Genomic DNA, 19483 nt, shown 5'->3' with positions numbered 1-19483 from the left:
GGTCGCGCGGTTCCAGACAGTAGCGTCAGAACCGCTCGCCCACCAGCGGCCGGCTGACTACTCAGGTCGCTGATATGGAGTACCTGGCAGTAGGTGGCAGAACAATGCACCTAATATGAAAACATATGTTTTTGGGGGGTCTCTGGATAAAAAAATGGTTCAAATGGCTCTGAGCACTATGGGACTTAACATCTGAGGTCATCAGTTCCCTAGAACTTAGAACTACTTAAACCTAACTAACCTAAGGACATCATACACATCCATGCCCGAGGCAGGATTCGAACCTGCGACCATAGTGGTCACGCGTTTCCAGACTGAAGCGCCTAGAACCGCTCGGCCACACCGGCCGGCTTGGTCTCCGGATACTTTTGATCACATGGTATATGTTGCCGGCAATGGAAGTGTTCGGCAGTCAGCTTCAAATGCTGGTTCTCTAAATTTCCTTAATAGTGTTTCCGAAAAGAACGCCGCCACCTTCCCTCGAGGGTCTTCCATTTGAGTTTCCGAAGCATCTCCGCAACACTTACATTTTGTTCGAACCTACCGCTAACAAATCTAGCAGTCCGCCTCTGAATTGCTTCGATGTCTTCCTTCAATCCGACCTGGTATGGATCCCGAACACTCGTTCAGTACTCAAGAATAGGTCGCACCAGCGACTTATATGCGGTCTCCTTTACAGGTGAACCACACTTTCCTGAAATTCTCTCAATAACCGAACATTAAACGGCTTTACTGTGTCAAGCTGGACACTAGTAATACGGTACCCGAACATTACAATTTGATTTTCGTACTCATCCACATTAACTTACATTTTTCCGCATTTAGGGCTAGCTGCCATTCATCACACCAACTGGAAATTTTGTCAAAGTCGTCTTGTATCCTCCTACAGTCATCTTACCTTACACCACGGCATGATCAGCAAACAACTGCAGACTGCTGCCTACCCTGTCCGACAAATCATTTATGTATATAGTGAACAACGGGGGTCCTATTACACTTCCCTGGGCACTTCTGACGGTACCCTTGTCTCTGATGAACACTCGCCGTTGAGGACCACATACTGGGTTCTATAATTTAAGAAGTCCTCGAGCCACTCAAATATCTGTGAACTTATTCCATATGCTCGTGCCTTCGCTAACAGCCTGAGATGGGGTATCGTGTCATATGCTTTTCGGAAATCTAGAAATATGGAATCTGCCTGTTGCTCTTCATCCGTATTTCATATGAGAAAAGGGCAAATTGAGTTTGCACGAGCGTTGCTTTCTAAAACCTTGCTGATCCCGGACATAAGCTGCTTAGCCTCAAGAAAGTTTATTATATTCGAATTGAGAATGTATTCAAGGACTCTGCAGCATACAGAAGTTAGGGATACTGGTCTGTAGTTTTGCGGATCCGTTCTTTTACCTTTCTATATAATGGAGTCACCTGCGCTGTTTTCCAGTTGCTTGGACCTTTGTGCTGATTGAGAGATTCACGATAAATGAAAGCCAAGCAAGGGGCCAATGCCGTAGAGTAATCTTTATAAAAACAAACTGGGATTCGATCTGGACCTGGTGATTTATTTGTTTTCAAATCATTAAGTTGATTCTCTACGCGAGGTATACTTATTTTTATGTCATCCATACAGGAGACTGTCCAATGGCCAAATGACGGTATGTTTGTACAATTCCCCTGCTCGAACGATTTCTTGAACGTTAAATTAAAACTTCGCCTTTCGTTTTGCTATTTTCAACTGCCGCACCAGACTGGTCAACATGGGACTGAATGGAAGCCTCAAACTCGCTTAGCGATTTTACGTACGACCAGAATTTTCTCGTGTTATCTGCAGATCTTTTGCTAAGGCGTGACGGTGGTAGTTGTATGCTTCGCGCATAGATCTTTTCACAGACGCACCAACCTTCGCTTGTCGTCGTTTGTGTGTCCCCTTTTGAACGTAGAGTGCAACAGTCTTTGCTTAATCAGCATCTTCCGAATTTCTTTATTAAGCCGTGGTGGGTCTTTTCCATCATCTATCCACTTACTAGGGACATAATTCTCCAGACCACGATTTACAATGTGCTTAAATTTTACCCATAATGCCTCTATGTCCATCTTCCTGGAACTAACTAATGTCAATTCACTGTCTAAGTAAGATGCTAACAACTGCTTATGTCTTCTTTCTATGCCCTTCTTGACTGATTTATTAACTTTCGTAATCACAGTTGCTGTAATGACATCATGATGGCTAATCCCTCCCCTCTCCCCCGTTTCTATACTGTCATTGTCGATAAGGTCCTGCCTATTTGTAGCTACAAGGTCTGAGATATTTCCACTGCGTGTTGGCTGCCGAGATAGCTGCTCAAAAAAGCTTTCAGAAAACATGTTCAATGAATCGATAGACATTCCAGTCTATACTCGGCAGGTTAAAGTCGCCTCAGGCGCTTCAGTCTGGAACCACGCGACCGCTACGATCGCAGGTTCGAATCCTACCTCGGGCATGGATGTGTGTGACGTCCTTAGGTTAGTTAGGTTTAAATAGTTCTAAGTTCTAGGGTACTGATGACTTCAGATGTTAAGCCCCATAGTGCTCAGAGCCATCTGAACCCTTTTTGGAAAGTCACCTCAAACTAGTAATGTATGATCAGGATATTTTCGCGCTACTGATCGCAGACTTCCGTCGAATGGCTCTATAACTGTTACAGCAGAATCCCGTGACCGGTAAGAACATCTAAAATTAACTTAGTTTCACCTGCACCTGTTATACGCGACCAGGCGACTTCGCTGTCACACTCAACTTCGACACCAATAGAGACAATATTTTTTTTAACTGCAATGAAAACTCCCACTCCTATGGCCTTTAATCTGTCTTTCCGATACACGTTTCGTGACTCGCTAAATATCTCAGAGCTCTCCTCTTCGGTTTTCAGCCAGCTCTCAGTCCCAAGAATAATTTGAGAACGAGAAATTTCCTGGAGGGCAGTAAATTCGGGGAATTTATCGTGAATACTTCGACAGTTTACTGAAAAAATTGTGACAGTCGAAGTGTCTGTATTCCTAATACTGCGGGAGTTATGGCGTACAGACAGCGATACTAGAATTCGTTTCAATACAGAATATGCGTGCCTTACTCTGCCATTACGTTCATAGCCCACACCATCATCGGTGCTGTGTGTGTGTTCGTTACGATCAGCTACGTGCGACTAAGGAGCCTGGGAGCTGCAGTACCCACCATCCTCGTTCCAGGCGCCCTCCACTTGGTAGGCGGCCGTGGCGTAGCCCAGCATGAAGCCGTCTGGGAAGCGGTTGTTGATCTCCTGAGCGGAGGCCGAAGCCGCCGCCAGCACCACCAACAAGCACAGCGACAACATCTCGGCCGGCGCCATTGTTACGGTTTGTCGCGAGTTGTGCTCTTATACTGGTGCAGGTGTCCGTATCACCGCTCTCCATCTAATCTCCGTGTGAATATCTCGAGCGCAGACCGCTGTTTACACGAGAACTTTCAAGTATATTTTCATCTTTCGACCGTTGATCACCGAAAATTTCCCGCCACGTGACCCCGCTGACAGCAGGGTAATTTGAACGAGTCCTGTTTCTACGCAGGTGGCCTGTTATTCCCCAGCTTTGGTAAACACTTTTCTCGGCGACCTCTCTTATCGCGTTGCTACCTGAACACTGTACTCTTATCGGCATTTCTCCGTTCATCAACCGGCATAGAACGTGACTCTCCACCAACCCACCCATGACGAACTTTCTTTGCGAATATCATCGACAAACAACTCGTTGCACGTAGCAGAAAGGAGAAAGGGAAGAATATTAGGGTTTTGCTTCAGGTCATTAGAGACAGGATGAGAAGCTGAGAATGGGGAAGATTAACCGTGCCTTCACAAAGAAAGCGCCCGATTTAAACGAGTCACGAGCAACCTCAATCTGATTCGCTTTGCTCCCTAATATCAGTCCATTACGCCGCCTCCGTCTGCCCATAGTCCGCCTGCTTAGCTGGGTGGTAACGTTCTCGCCTCCCATGCAAGCGGGCCCGCGTTCGATTCCCGGCCGAGTTGGAGATTTTCTCCGCTCGATGACTGAATGTTGTGTTGTTTTCATCATTATTTCATCTCATCATCGACGCGCAAGTCGCCCAATGTAGCGTCGACTGAAATAAGACTTGCCCTTGGTGGCCCAACTACCCCGATGGGGCCTCCCGGCCAACGATGCCATACACACATTTCATTTTTTTTTCTGTCCATACTGTCGCATGTTAGACTTAAAATTTAAAATACTTCTATTATGGCTAGAAACTCAAAATATGGTAGGAACATAATTCATTATGCAGCCCATCATACAGAAATGGAACAAAAAATCTGAAATTCCAACACATGTTTACAAAATATTTTCTATTCATAGTCTATAATAGAAATTCTGTGTTTTAACCACCTATATACAAGGGTTTCGCGAATCAGTAGGTTACATACTTTGTTCATAGATGGTGACAGTTGTATCTTCCAGAAAGTGCAGGAGTGGCCTGAGATCCAAGGGTGTATTGTGTCCTGTATTTAAAGAAATATTGTAATTTGTCCGTTATGGTTTAACGGCACGCGTTACTATCGTGAACGAAACTTGACACGGATTGAATTGGGTTTTGTGCTGCACTGACACTACTTAGTTTAGGGATGTTGTGCGTGAGCTGTGGAAAAATGTTGATTACGGGTTCCTGACGTGCTGAGGATCTCGGGCGATGGACTGCTTCACAGATTTTAGGGCAATGTTTTTCTGACGGCCGTTACCCATGATCATAGGCAGCTGCGACACGAAACTGGGCGAGGGGATGAAATAAAATTACTAGTTTTCCCAGCTATTGTGCCGTGGTCTTCAGGGGATCTGGTAGATGACCCAACGTTTCCTCCCAGTCTGCAGAGAATATCATCGTCGTGGGTGGGGGGAGAGGTGTGTGTGAGGAGGTCGATGTTGTCGCGGAGCGCACGCCGGCACACAATGACTGACGGTAAAGTATTCTGTCGGATACCGGGCAGCGTAACATCACGTGAGTTACGAATGCGGGCGCTGTTCGACCGTTGATGGTTGCCGTCGTCAGTGTCCTTGTCACCCCATTGCTGAAGGCCTGTGCATTTCTTCAGAGCGCGAAGTACTTTAGACCTGTCCAGCTCTGATACTTTGCATTTTGGAAGGAGTGGAAGGACTGTTGCCTTGCACACCGTTACACCTGAGGTGCCTGCTGTTATAAGTGGCTGTTTGCGGCTGCCAAGACCTGCGTTATGCATTTCTGCCGTCGACTCACTGTTCACCCTGCGCAACGGCTGTATCTTGACGGCGAACCTCTTGCTGTGGTGGAGACGCATCGGTTTTTGGGATTGGTTTTCGATGCCCGGTTGACTTGGCTGCCTCATATTCGGCAGCTTAAACATACGTGCTGGCGGCATCTTAACGCTCTTCGTTGCTTGAGTCACACCAGCTGGTGTGCCGATCGGTCTACCCTTCTACGGCTGTACAAGGCGATAATTCAGTCACGTCTGGATTATGGGAGCCTGGCTTACGGTTCGGCATCGCCTTCCGCATTGTGGTTGCTGGACCCCATCCTTCACAGCAAGATCCGACTCGCCACTGGAGCTTTCCGGACAAGCCCTATCAACAGCATACTTGTGGAGGCAGGTGTCCCTCCATTGCGGTTCCGGCGCCAACGATTACTGGCTGCTTATGCTACACACGTTTTGTAGCTTGCCCAGGCATCCCAATTATCGTCTCCTGTTCCCTCAGTCCGTCGTCCATCTTCCGGATCGGCGGCCCAGGTCAGGGTGTGCGATCGCGGTTCGCATCAGAGCTCTTCTCTCTGGCCTTGATGTTTTCCGTCTTCCACCGCTTTTCCGGGCCCCTCTGCGTACATCACCGTGGTGTGTGCCCCGCCCATGCCTTTGGCTCGATTTGGCACAGGGCCCGAAGGACTCAGTCCCTCCTGAGGCCCTCCGCCGCCGCTTTCTTTCAATCCTTGTTCGGTTTCAAGGTTCTGTTGTTGTATATACTAACGGTTCGATGGTTGCGGGTCGTGTCGGTTATGCTCTTACTCTAGGGGATCATCATGAACAACACTGATTGCCGAATGGCTGCAGTGTTTTCACTGCAGAGCTGGTCGCCATCTCTCGCGCCCTAGAGTATATCCGCTCCTGCTCAGGTGAGTCCTTCGTTATCTGCAGTGACTCCCTGAGCGGTTTACGAGCTATCGACCAGTGTTTCCCTCGCTATCGTCTGGTGATGGCTATCCAGGAGTCCCTCCATACTCTTGCCCGTTGCGGCCGCTCTGTGGTCTTTGTGTGGACCTCGGGTCATGTCGGCATCCCGGGAAATGAACGAGTTGACACGCTGACCAAACAGGCTGTCGGTGCGCCAGCCTTGGAGATATACCTTTCGAAGAGTGACTTCACGTCAGTTTTGCGGCAGAAGGTACTTCGCACCTGGGGTGAAAAATGGCGCACCCTTCCTTCACCCAACAAACTTGGGGCCATCAAGGAGGCTACCGGTGCGTGGCGCTCCTCCTTGCAGGTCTCTCGCAAGGACTCTCTTGTCCTCTGCCGCCTACGCATTGGCCACACCTGGATAACACATAGCTATTTATTGCGCTGCGAGGACCCACCTTTATGTCGCTGCGGGTCAGCTTTGACGGTGGTCCACATCTTGTTGACTGGTCGCTTTTAACTCCGCTCAGGCAGACGTTTGCGCTGCCTGATACGCTTCCTGCGCTTTTATCGGATGACGTTGCGATGGCAGATTTAGTTTTTAGTTTTATTCGTGCAGCGGGTTTTTATCGGTTGATTTAAGTGTTTGTCCTTTTTTTGTGTTGAGTCTGGTCGTTGGCCTACGATTTTAGACAGGGATTTTTAGTGCATTTGTTGGTGTTTGGCTTTTCCTTTTTTGTTTCTATGGTCGGAGAACCACTGTCACACTTGGTGTGATTTTAATTCCTTTTGTCTGGTCCCTGTCTGTGTCTTTCTTGTCCTGTGTCGTCTCTTGTCATCTCCATTGTTTGTTCTTATACTCGTGGAAAAAGGGACCGATGGTCCTAGTAGTCTGGTCCCTTCAATCCCACAAACCTTAACCTTTAAGTGGTATTCGAGACATTTTTGTGGATCATCCGTTACTGTCTACGTTGGCTCCTGCAACTGCAGTAAGGATATCGGCGAAAAAACGGCGACCTGCAGTAGAGTCGACGAAATAAGACCTCTGACAGCTGTCAGCCTGTTGCCAGCTTTCAACTGCGAAGTGTAAACTGCTGCAGGCGAAAACAGTAGTCGACTACAGAACTGCGGCAACACTGAGGCGCTGCCATAGAGACATGTACGTGGTTAGTTGCGGCAGGCACGCGAAGCATCCGTGCCAAGCCTGCTGCAATTGTCAGGGATTTTCTGTCGCCGGGTCTACTATGGGAGAAGTGAGTAATGGAAGCTGAGCGCTAGTCAATGTGGATGAGAAACTAAAGGCCAAAAGAGAGCTCACGTTCATGGAGGAACTGATGGGAAAGCCTCCCAATACGTTAGCTTTCATTTAATCTTGTTTCATTAGCGAACTGTGCAGTAATTATTAAATAAAAGTTAAGCAAGTGTAAGCGAAGGCAGTCGGATGAAGTTGAAGTTACCACTCAGACTCATTTCTGAATAGCAGCGATAAATCCTGTTACGCCTCGACTAGCATAACTTTGTCACTAATGTTTCAGCGAGTTGAGTAATAAGCGTCAGCCGGCCGCCGTGGCCGAGCGGTTCTAGGCGCTTCAGTCCGGAACCGCGCTGCTGCTACGGGCCTCGGGCATGGATGTGTGTGGTGTCCTTAGGTTAGTTAGGTTTAAGTAGTTCTAAGTCTAGTGGACTAATGACCTCAAATGTTAAGTCTCATAGTGCTCAGAGCCATTTGAACCATGTTTGAAGTGATAAGCGTCAGCTGCCACTCAGTCGTAGCACTTGATAACCACCGTTTCGGTTTTGCGCCTTACCTCCGTAGCGCAGTCTTTAAAAGGTGTTTTTAAGGAAACCATTGGGTTAATAAATTGGTTAATTATCGTATTATACTTGCACTGTGCTGCTTGATAATGATCAGGCTCTATTTTTGCTATTGGTCATACTACTATGATGCTTCGATATTAAGTAATATATCGTATTAGTCAGTGAAACATGTAGTCACTGGGCAATTTGGTGCAGTTTTGGGCATACATTTCTGCACAGGAAATGCGACTAACGTAAAGAAATTTTAAAACTAGAATAAGAGCCACATCTGTCTCCAGTATCGAGAATAGCATCTGAAATAAAGAGTGGAATAACTTATTAATCATGCAATGTAAGCTTTCACGGCCGGTATTGTCTTCACTTAAAACTTCCGGGCTGATTGGCCGTGGTCGAAATATAAAACTGTCTCCTGACGTTTCGTCTCTAACTGCGGGAGACATCCTCAGAGGTAAAACGGCGAACACGGCCTATCAGCCCGGAAGTTTTAAGTGAAGACAATACCGGCCGTGAAAGCTTACATTGTATGCAGTTCGCCGTTTTACCTCCGAGGATGTCTCCCGCAGTTGGAGACGAAACGTCAGGAGACAGTTTTATATTTCGACCACGGCCTATCAGCTCGGAAGTTTTAAGTGAAGACAATACCGGCCGTGAAAGCTTACATTGCATGGGCAGTTCGCCGTTTTACCTCCGAGGATGTCTCCCGCAGTTGGAGACGAAACGTCAGGAGACAGTTTTATATTTCGACCACGGCCTATCAGCCCGGAAGTTTTAAGTGAAAACTTATTAATAATTTCACAGAATGGTCAACTTGGCTGTAACATTAACGTCACTTATTGTATGGGCATATCACGTATGTGGTGTTTCTCTTTACTTAACTGGCTCTCACGTTACATTTCGTGACTGTTGCTTGCCCACCTCCCGTCCCTGAGCGCTTAAACATTAATATAGTTCTGGTTCAGGTAAAATTACAGTAACAGAACATTAACACACAAAATCCATCCCCCCTCCCCTCCCACATGCGCCATCGATAATTGACTAAACTATTTGCGGTTCTAAGAGTGCCTCAGAATCTGCATTTAATAAAGCTCTTCCTCAAGTAAACGTTTACTGTCCAAAGAATCTCTGTCAATTACACAGACTACATAATTCCTCCCCAGTTCACGCAATATTCTTAAAGTGAATAAAAAGCACTGCAGTAATGAAATAAATTGGAATTCCGCACAGTCACTGATATTTTCTCCAAAATACCAAGACAGCGAGCGAATTACAAGGAAACAAACTACGACGTATATTCTTGAAATTAAACATTACAATCACCGCGCCTTCCTGGCTAACTCTTAAATATTTCACTCAGTATTGATAGCAGGCCATTCGTATAAAGTGGCTTGTCGCAAGTAATATGATTACATCAGTCCAGTACTTATACGATGCAGCTGCTGAGCCATTCGCGGCTTAGATCAAATCTTCATGCCTCCACACGCTCTGTTCTTTGCAATGCACGCTGCTACGGCCAGGAACTGTTTTCCCCAGAGATTCGAATTGCTCCGCGGCGGCGCGTTTTTCACTAAAAGAGTTTACAGGAATACTGATGGAAGCTTTATCCGCCACTTGTGGTTTAATTCTGTAGCTCAGCAGCATTTTTTCCACTTCATCCTAACATTATTTAACAGGAGAAAAAAAGGTGCATGGACGGCCGATGTAGGCGGACAGTCACATTTATTAAACCGAGTTTTTTTGACTAAGATCAACCAAAACTCGTATTTTCACAGCAAAATAACTTGCTTATTTATTTCCCAATTTGGTATGCAACCCACAACGCTGTCAAAAACCACACGCTAAATTTTCGTATTGTCTCGCTCGATACGCGTGAAATGCTAGTTCTACAGAAAAAGGGCATTTTTGCAGGAAGTTTAATGTAGTTAAATTTTGTACTGGGACATGTTTACACCAGAGCCCACAGTTATCGATTTATTCAAGAAAAACGCGTTTGAAAGTCACTTTTGGACGTTTTTCTTGAATAATTCGAAAACTATGGCCTGTACCGAAAACATATCTCAGTGCAAAATTTAAGTACATTAAATTTCGTACAAAAAGGTCCTGTTCATTCTTTCTGTAGGGCTAACAGTTCGCGCATGGCGAGTGAATGTTTGTGGTATTTGTAGGAGTTGCAGGTTGCATAATACCCATAAGTAGGAGCAGCTGAATCATTCCGTGTACAACCGTATAACTTGCTAACCCCGTCATTGAGCTTCTTACGTCATCCGCTATATCATTTACATACGTTATAAAGAGTATCGGTCATATCACACTTCATTGGCGTACTCCTGCTGTTACTTTTATATCTGTCCGGTTTGTTCCGTTGAAGAGCGATGATGTAAGTTCCCTCTGTAAGGATCAAATCACGAATCCGATCCGATGCTCAATAAGCTCTTATGTTCATCTTTTGGTTCTTTTTGTGTTTTCTTCCACGTTTTCAGTTAAATTATAGGAAATAGATTCAGCCTTTTTGGAAACACACTGTTTTTTCATTTTACCAGATGTGTCTCAGCACCTCTGTGCCATTATTAGTGGGTTTTTGTTTACTGAAAACTGTAAAAAGTGAACATACTTTAAGTCGTAGCTGATCTAACAAATTGAGGCCTAAACAGAGTTTTTGTTCGTTTTGCCTCTAACCGCATTCTGCGAAGTAAAAAGCCGTTTACAAAAAACGAAATTACACAAAGTACATTAATATGTGTGTGCAGCGTGCTCAGAACGCAAAAGAAGAAGAATCAGTCACAACAAAACGCGAGTAATAAGAAATATACACGCAAAACACTTTGACTCGCCAAAATCACGTTTTTTTAAAAAATCAAGGGATGTGTTAACTCGCTTATGAAATTCACATTTACATCGTTTGGTTTGCAAATGACAAGCTATCAGCGCAGGACACCACACAGTTGTTCCCGCAGAACCATGTAATGTAAAATCATGGTAAGAAGCAAAGCGAACAAAAACTTTCTTTACTGCTGAATTTGTTAGATCAGTTACAATATAAAATATGTTCATTTTTTACAGTTTTCGATAAACAAAAACTCACTGATTATGGCACAGAGGTGCTGAAACATGTTTGGGTACAAAGAAAAAAACAGTGTGTTTGCAAAAAAGCTCGAATGTTGTTCACTGAGCGAAAATGTGAAACTTCATGAAATCCCTTTCTGCAGTCAAGAAACACGGAATCAACATGGGCGCCTTTGTTGACGAAGCCTTGTACCTTATCGACGTAAAGAGCGAGCTAAGTTTCGCAAAGTCTGAGTTTGGAGAATACACGTTGATTTGTATAAAGGAGAATTTCTTTCTCCAAATGTTTAATAATACATGAGCATACAACGCGTTCCATAATTCCACAACAGGATGACGTCAGCAATGTACACTGTCTGACAAAGAAAGCGAAGTACCCAGAAGAGAAGCGTACATGTCAGTGTAACTTTGTACACGTATACACCACCGGTACGGTGGCATTTTCTATGATATGTAGAATGGCCATCAGAGTGCATTAATATTTTTCATGTTAATTGTTGTTACCAGCCCTGGTAAGGTGTATAAGGGACATAAACTGCATCACATAGTGAGCCACCACTGTCAAGCACACGGACATGCGATATACCTGTATGATACAGCGTCATCGGAACTGACAGAGTTCGTTAGGAGTATCATTGTGGGCCTCCATTTGCCCGTCTGATCGAATTGTGCAATATCCATATTTCTTGGCCGTCTTATATGACAGTGGACTGCACAGGAACGTGGGGGCAGGCATACTTATCGTCAAGGTTCGACAGTGTCTGATCACCACAAAGGAGAGTAGCTGTATTGTGCACCAGCTACAGTGCCCGTAAAATGCCGTGGCCGCTAGATGCGCAGTTGGCCAGGGATGTGTGGGAAAAGCGGCAGTGGTCGGGGGTTACTCAGTGTGATTTGGGTAGGGGGGAGGGGGGGAGGAATGACAAGCCCTGGAGGGGAAGTGCCGTTCTAAACTGAAGCGTGCACTCACATTTTTGGTAAATATTACATGGGGCCCCTCCACGTCCGCACCTGCATGATGACCATTCAAAATGATCTGACACATCTCCTTTTGTTAGTATCTAAAACGAATTCCACCGAAATTGCAGTGATTTATTTTCACCTTCTAACAACCCTACCACAACAAAGGTCAAAATTTAATAATGATTGTGGTGTTGCTCACGCTGCTAAATACTGCATTTTCGGGCAACAACATAGTTATTATGTGGCAGGTGTCATTAGAGCACAGTTAATAAAGTCATTTCATGTAATAATGAATAAACTAGGCACTCATCTTTTCGTGTTTCTCACGCTGGTGTCGTTGTAAAATCATGGCTCAATCGTCGAAAATCTAGGTGGTGATGATTCCAAGCACGGATGCAAAGAGGCCTAGGTTTTATTCTGCTATATTCAAAAGTTTTATAGATGTGTTTCACAAACCGTTCTTGAAGATTAAACCTTTGAAAGTTAGCACAATGGTGATGTTAAAAAATAATCCGAATTTATTGCTTTTGTTGCAATATCGCGTAACACACAAAACATCACTTCACAATACAAAACATACTTGAAAACATCTTCCTCACTGTTAAAGTTTACATTTTATAAGCTGACTAGGTTATGCGTCTTTCCAACATGACGTCCAAGACTTGACTTTCTCAAGGTCCGACTCTCTAACTAACTAATAATCGCTTACGCGCCCAAAAATCAGAGTTACAAGTACGACAAAGATCGTAGTGACAAAAGAAAGAATACACATAAGAATAATATCATTGCAACATAAACATATCGATGTATCAAAGTATCTCTACATTAATGAAATCAAATCTAAATGTTGTCTCAGAAATATGTTAAATACTTTACAGAAACACAGTAAAATCGAGAGGTTCAGGTGAGGTACCATAATGGTTACGTAATTCAAGTACCATTACAATCTGTCTTGTTAACCACTTGTAACTTTCACAGGAGAGTCACGAGTGGGGAATTTTTAGTAAATCCTACACATTTCTCTTGTTGCCATGTTAAAATTTGGTTCTTTTGCCAAAACTCAACGCAGTTTGCACAGTCTCACTGACATGTTGTGCAGACATACAAAAGTGCAATGACTTACGTTTTTCCAAAACCAATAGCATTTCTCGTTTCACCAGCTGTCGATGGCCCTTAAAAAATTACATTCTTACATCGGAAAAGTCTGTCGTTAGTTGAATAACACGGTAGATAATGGGATTTTGCATAGTAACCATACAGCAAAATACTCTCCTCTTTGTGTGCTATCAGTTGCCAAAGTCTCATTGAGATATCTCAACTCTGCCTTTATCGCTGGCACGGTGCGATCGCAAATGAGTGAGCTACGTCAGATCAATTTTCTCGTGATTGGCGAAGGATAGAGATCTCCAACCAAGTCTAAAGAAAAATTCAATATGTTAGCTAAATCATAGCATGTTAGCAAAATCATAGCGACCCCTATTTATCATTGTAAACTATTTCGAATTTTCCGCTGTGCCTCACTCCCACATAAATAGACCAATAACTATGACCATTAACGAAATGATGGGCATATTATAATGAACCTGACATATGAAACTACAAGTAAAGCAAAAAAATGATTTTTTTCTACCGCATAGTTTCTGTAAAATCGTTTGAGAAAAACTGTAGGCCGTGTGCGCGTGCTGTCATCGCCGCCCGACCGAAAGGTGGCAAACGCTTGTCGGCCTCCTCTTCTGAACAACCGAATGACGTCACCCAGCTCTTTGTACAAAAACTGATCACTGCGCATCGGCCACCATATCCTGTGCAACCTGTACATCGTAACCACAGCATCGGCCACCGTATCCTGTGCAACCTGTACATCGTAACCACAGCATCGGCCACTGTATCCTGTGCAACCTGTACATCGTAACGGCATCACATGTGCTCCTGCCGTCCGAGAACAAGTAATGCACTACCTGCGACATTCTGTGCTACCCACACCATTGGTCAGGGAGTTGCAGCAACTCCATTAGGGACTTCTCGTCCCACGCGAAGGCTGCCGTCAGCACTACGGCAGAAACCAGTGCGGTGCTTTGACCCAGGAGCACGGACTGCTGATGAGTGAAGTCACTGTGTTCAGCGACGAATCGTGATTCTGCACTACCACGCCAGATGACCGTCGTGCGTGAGAGTATGGCGACGACCTCGGGAGAGGTCCCACACTTCCATTGCTTTGGAAACGCATGGAGGTCATACTCCTGGCATTGTGGTGTGGGAAGCCGTCGGGTATGTCTTCAGGCAACGGCTGGTGGTGACCGAGGGAACTATGACGGCACAACAGTAAGTCACGGACATCCTGCGTGCTAATGTCTTACCCGTCATGTGGCAGTGTAGAGGAGTCATTTTTCAACAGGGCAATGCTCGTACGCACATGGAACTTATCTCTATGAGCGTGATGTTGAGGTACTTCCGTGGCCAACACAGTCCCCAGGTCTGTGCCCAGTACAATATGTGTAGAGCAGTGCGTTCCTAAACTCCGTCCCTGCGCCACTATCCAAGATAACAAGGACCACTTGCAACAGCTGTGGGTCAGCTTGCCTCAGGAGAGGCTCAAACATCCCCTTGAAAAATTATGAATGACTGTGCTGGTAAACTTATACGTTATTTGACTTTCAAACAGCTGAGCAAACTCAACGTACTCAAACAGTTTTCTTTTTACTTATTCTGATCATCACTAAACTGACACACAGTATTTTTAGCGCAACGCAATCTGACTTTCAATAATCCCTACAAAAGAATGGCCCTGACTAACAATAACCTATGCCTTTCACGAATCACTTACCTCACAAAAATCTTCGTTACTCGAACTACTGCAATACAGCGAGCGCCAATACTGCCAGCTAAATAAAAGATACTAACTACTGAAGGCACTAACTACTGATAGGCATAGTCAGCAAATGAAAGATTTTGATAGAGAACAAACAATGTATTTACCTTAATAATGTTCAAAAGTCATCATATATATCCATCAATTCATGACGACCATCTTTACAAATTTCCCTTTTCTGGCGGACACACGCCCAGATCGTCCGCTTATAGTAACCTCTCAAAACTCGGGCATCTCTCTCTTCACATCCACCACTGCTGGCGGCTCACCTCCAACTACCCAACGCTACGCGCTGTCCACATCCAACTGCCCAACACTACAATAGCGAATATTTCAACAATGAGACCAACCAGCCACAGACTGCACACAGCGCAGTCAGTGATTTTCATACAGAGCGCTACGTGGCGTTACCAACATAAAAACCTAAACAGCCTACTTACAAGGCTACTACGTTTGATGACAGGTTCCCGACGGAATCAGTGCAAGAATGCACGCCAGAGGGGGTGCTTGCTTCTTCATACTGACGATTGGGCTCACGCTGCCAAGTTCTCTGTATATTTTACGTGGCTTTGTAATCACTGCTATAATATAGCCTCTAAACTTATGAACTTTTTTCCGTTTCATCCTCTTCCACTGCGTGCTTCATTTTATTTGTTGGGCAGTGTATTTGCATATATCTTCTACTACTCTTCTCGAAAATGGCGAAAACTTGCGCTTTTCTCCAGTCGCTATTTTCTGCTTCGTTGCTCCAGTGACGTAGGGTACTCTGCTTTCCTACAATCGCTGTAGCATCTGATATGTATCTCATCGGATTTTTTCAATATTTTCAAGAAAGTCTGTAAAATCTCTTCTTCTTCTAGAGTAAAATTTGTGACAAACTGTCTCAAAAACGATCTTTTGTTTTCTGTTGAGCAGAATGAAAGTAGGGTGCCTCGTTGTAGATTAGAGAGAGCAAAGTTTTTGATATCTCATTATTAACTACGACTTTGATTATAACCGTTCATCTAGATTCTTCTAGAATCTGGAGACAGTTTTGTACTCGTAAGTGTTTAACAGCGGGAATGAGGCAACACATAAGACCTCTGTGCCTCCATATTTCTGTGGTCACCCGCCTTTAGGAGTCCTTATGGTAGAAATTGTGAACTTCAGTATTCGAGAGAAAAATTCGGGAGGGATGGTGATGTACACTTCATGATGACACAAACTATGCTCGTCTTCATCGGTATCTTACGAATGTAGATTGTAAGGGAAAGTGCAGACTGATGGAGCTTTTGCACTGGATGGGTTCGAAAAGACAGAGTGTACCTTAAGCTGGAAAAATTCTGTCACAGATGCGTCCCGTGAACAAAGTGTAAGAACACAAGAGAAAGAAAAGTTACATGTTATCTGAAAACACGGATTACCCACAGTTGTAAATAAATGTGAAACTGCAGAAGGAGAAAGAACACTGAAATTAAGTTAACGTTGTATATGGAAAAATAAATGCAATTATGTACTACCTATGCATTGTAATGGTCCAAAGAAGCCACATTATAGAAAGTCATTGATAATGAACTAAATCTGTAATGTTATAGAAGAATGCTTTTACTTTTGCTCTGAAAATGAAAATCTACGGCCGTATTTTCTTGTAGAGGTCAAAGTATGTAAGTGTCTTTTCATAATATACGAGTATATATTACACGTAACTGTGTGTTCCTTCATTTCATATCACTCCATGTGAAATAAATAAGAAAATAATAATGTAAGAATCTGGTAGCGAGATTCTTTTGGCCATCTGCTTTTCGTTTGTCGTTATGGCGCACGGGCATCCATTACGATAAACTTAGAACCATTAATTATTAACTAGCTTCACCCGACAAGGTAAGCGTAGGAAATAGTTTCAGCCAGTTTCACGTAATGTTTCAGGGCCAATACATTAAAGTCAGACTGATTACAGTCTGAATCGAAGTGACAATAAAAGCTCTAATTTGTATCAGTAATAATATCTTTGCTCAATAACAGTGAAATATCAGTTTTCATTTAAAAATTTAAATACAGAAAAGCATTTCGCCGTTAAAATCATGTCAGAACAGAATACTATTATCACAATCGTGCCACAATATAGCTATTCAGTTGATTGTATCGTTTCTCTCCGTAACATTGTTTTGTATCGGGAAATATTGACACGATTTTTTAACAAGCTACTCGTATGCTATGTGCTGGTAGCGTTTTGGGAAGCGAACTTCCGCAAAGAAGAAATTTAAGCTGTTTTGGCCTATGTAGCGCATTTCGTTGCTGCCAGTGTATAAAAGTAGCCTCTCATGCGAAGGTGCAAAAACCCAAAAGGAAAATTATCGACACACTTAATTAAAGGAGAGAGGGACGATATAATTGGTTCCCGAACATTGTGGGGCTCGAATCAGATGACATACGTATTAAATAGCTGATTATGTAGTGGTAATTATTGTCCATTTTCTTTTCTATGTCAAGCATCGATAACGGAAAAAGTCAACGGAGAGTCATTCTGGGCAGCAATAAAGACAACCTAAGCGCCAAGGAACATTAAGTATTAAAAAATGGACGAATCACACCAATACATTCAACGAAGAGCACTAATGTGGCGAAAGCTTAAGAATTTGTGCTAGGGTGATCCATGGTATATTTCCTGTGTTAGAGAACTTAGAATCTTACGTGCGGGCCAAGAGGTGGTATTTCATGATTAGTGAGTAAAGTATGATGTTAGACTCAAGTCCGACCAGGAGTAGTGTATAGTACTGCTCACAGTCGTATTAAAGTTTGTTAAAAAGTTAGTTGCATTTTCCGACAGGATAGTCGGTATAAAAGAATAGAATTACCTTCCATAAGAATGAATCGTGTCTCAATTCGTCAACAAGTGAAAAGCAAAGCAGACAGTTTGTCTGACAGAGTCTCTGAAGACAATATCTACAAAGCACAAGGTGAGGACAATGAGTTAGTATATCCTTCTTTCAGGACATTAATTCAGAAACTGAACTAGTTCAGTCCAGGGAAAGTGAAGCACAGAATGTTGTGTTCGGAGTGGGTAGTCGGCAAAATATAGCATCCAATTGTACAGAGACGAGTGTAGATGCCGCATTAACTAATACGATACTGACAACAATGTCCAGTAATAGTTTTTTGTGGACTTCTTCGTCAGGTCTGAAGCTAAAGGAAAGAAACGCGAAGGTCGGGCAGCTCTCAAAGAAAAAGAACGCGAGGATCAGTCAGAACGTGAGGATGTTAGCGCTGAAAGAAAAGGAACGTGACGAAGCGCTGTTGTTGAAACTAAGTAGCAACAGAAAGCTCGTGATAAGGAACGTGAAGATACGTCGGATGAAAATCTCACCAGCCAGATAAACGAAGTTTTGATAAGGCGAGACGAAGATGTAGTCAATAAAATCGATTTGAAGTGAGGTACAATTCAGAATGAAATAACTTAGATGAAGGAAGCTAGACGAGACCTACTGGAATCTATGAAGAAACTGACGATTGATGTGCAGAATTGTCGGACATTAAAAGGATGATCTGAACAGAATTGTACAGGAGGTAACTACTAAATTAGACCAGCTTACTGTCAGACAGACAGAGCAAGTGGAGGAGCATACACTAATCAGCCAGAACATTGATATAAACCCGTCCAGGCGATAGCAGCATCACGAGGCGAGTAATGAGTGCTAGTCAGACACGTGCAGGGTGCGCGTGCTGTCCGTGTGTAGAATAGGGATCTATCAGAGTTTGACCGAGGGCAGAATGTGATGGCCCGGAGGCTCGGCACGAGCATTTTGGAAACTGCACGACTTGTCGGGTGTTCGAGAAGTTCTGTGGTGAGTGCCTTCAACACGTGGTGAAGCCAAGTTGAAACCACTTTCAAACGTGATGGGGTTGGGCGGCCACCCCTCATTACAGATGTCGGACGTCGTAGACTCGGTGGACTGGTAAAACAGGACAGGCGACGAACTGTGATGGAACTAACATCCGACCTTAATGCTGGACAGAGTACAAGAGTGTCTGAACAAATAGTGCATCAAACACTCCTAACGATGAACCTCCGCAGCCGGCGACCCATCCAAGTGCCGATGTTAGCGCCATGACATCGGCGGCTACCACTGAAATGGGCACGTCACCAGCAGCACTGGTGGTTGGGGCAGTGGTAGAGCGTCATCATGCGGACGGGAAAGGGGGGGGGGAGAATCCGTTGTCTTCCATGAGAACAGCTCCATGACACCTGTACAGTGGGACGGAGACAAGCTGGCGGCGGCTCCATTATGCTCTGGGGAACATTCACGTGGGCATGCATTGGTTCAGTGAACCTCATGTGAGGCACCACGACGGGCGTGTTGTGCACTGGTTGCAGACCACGTGCACCCCTTCATGACGATCATCTTACCCGACGACTGACTGTGGCATTTTTCAACAAGATAATGCGCCATTTCACAAGGCTAGGTGTGTGATGGAGTGGTTCAAGGAACACAGTGGCGAGTTCAAATTGATATCCTGCCCCCTCTCCCCCTTCCCCCCCCCCCCCCCCCCTCAACTCGCCAGATCTGAACCCGATCGAATACATTTGGGATGTGATTGAATGTGGCATCAGAGCTCATGGCCCCCATCCGTGGAA

At 44.4% G+C, this 19483-nt stretch overlaps 1 protein-coding gene across 1 annotated transcript in view; it reads right to left on the bottom strand.

The window, feature by feature from the left end:
- Positions 1-3362, bottom strand: part of LOC124805057 (myrosinase 1-like) — a 59027-nt gene extending 55665 nt beyond the window's left edge. The window contains exon 1 of the mRNA XM_047265479.1: positions 3209-3362. Coding sequence (XP_047121435.1) covers positions 3209-3362 — 154 coding nt within the window. The remainder of the gene's footprint in view (positions 1-3208) is intronic.
- Positions 3363-19483: the final 16121 nt, after the last annotated feature.

Source organism: Schistocerca piceifrons, chromosome 7 (genome assembly GCF_021461385.2).
Source record: "Schistocerca piceifrons isolate TAMUIC-IGC-003096 chromosome 7, iqSchPice1.1, whole genome shotgun sequence".
NCBI lineage: Eukaryota > Metazoa > Arthropoda > Insecta > Orthoptera > Acrididae > Schistocerca > Schistocerca piceifrons.
Note: the sequence above shows the minus strand (reverse complement) of the source record. Positions and strands in the feature narration are given on the sequence as shown.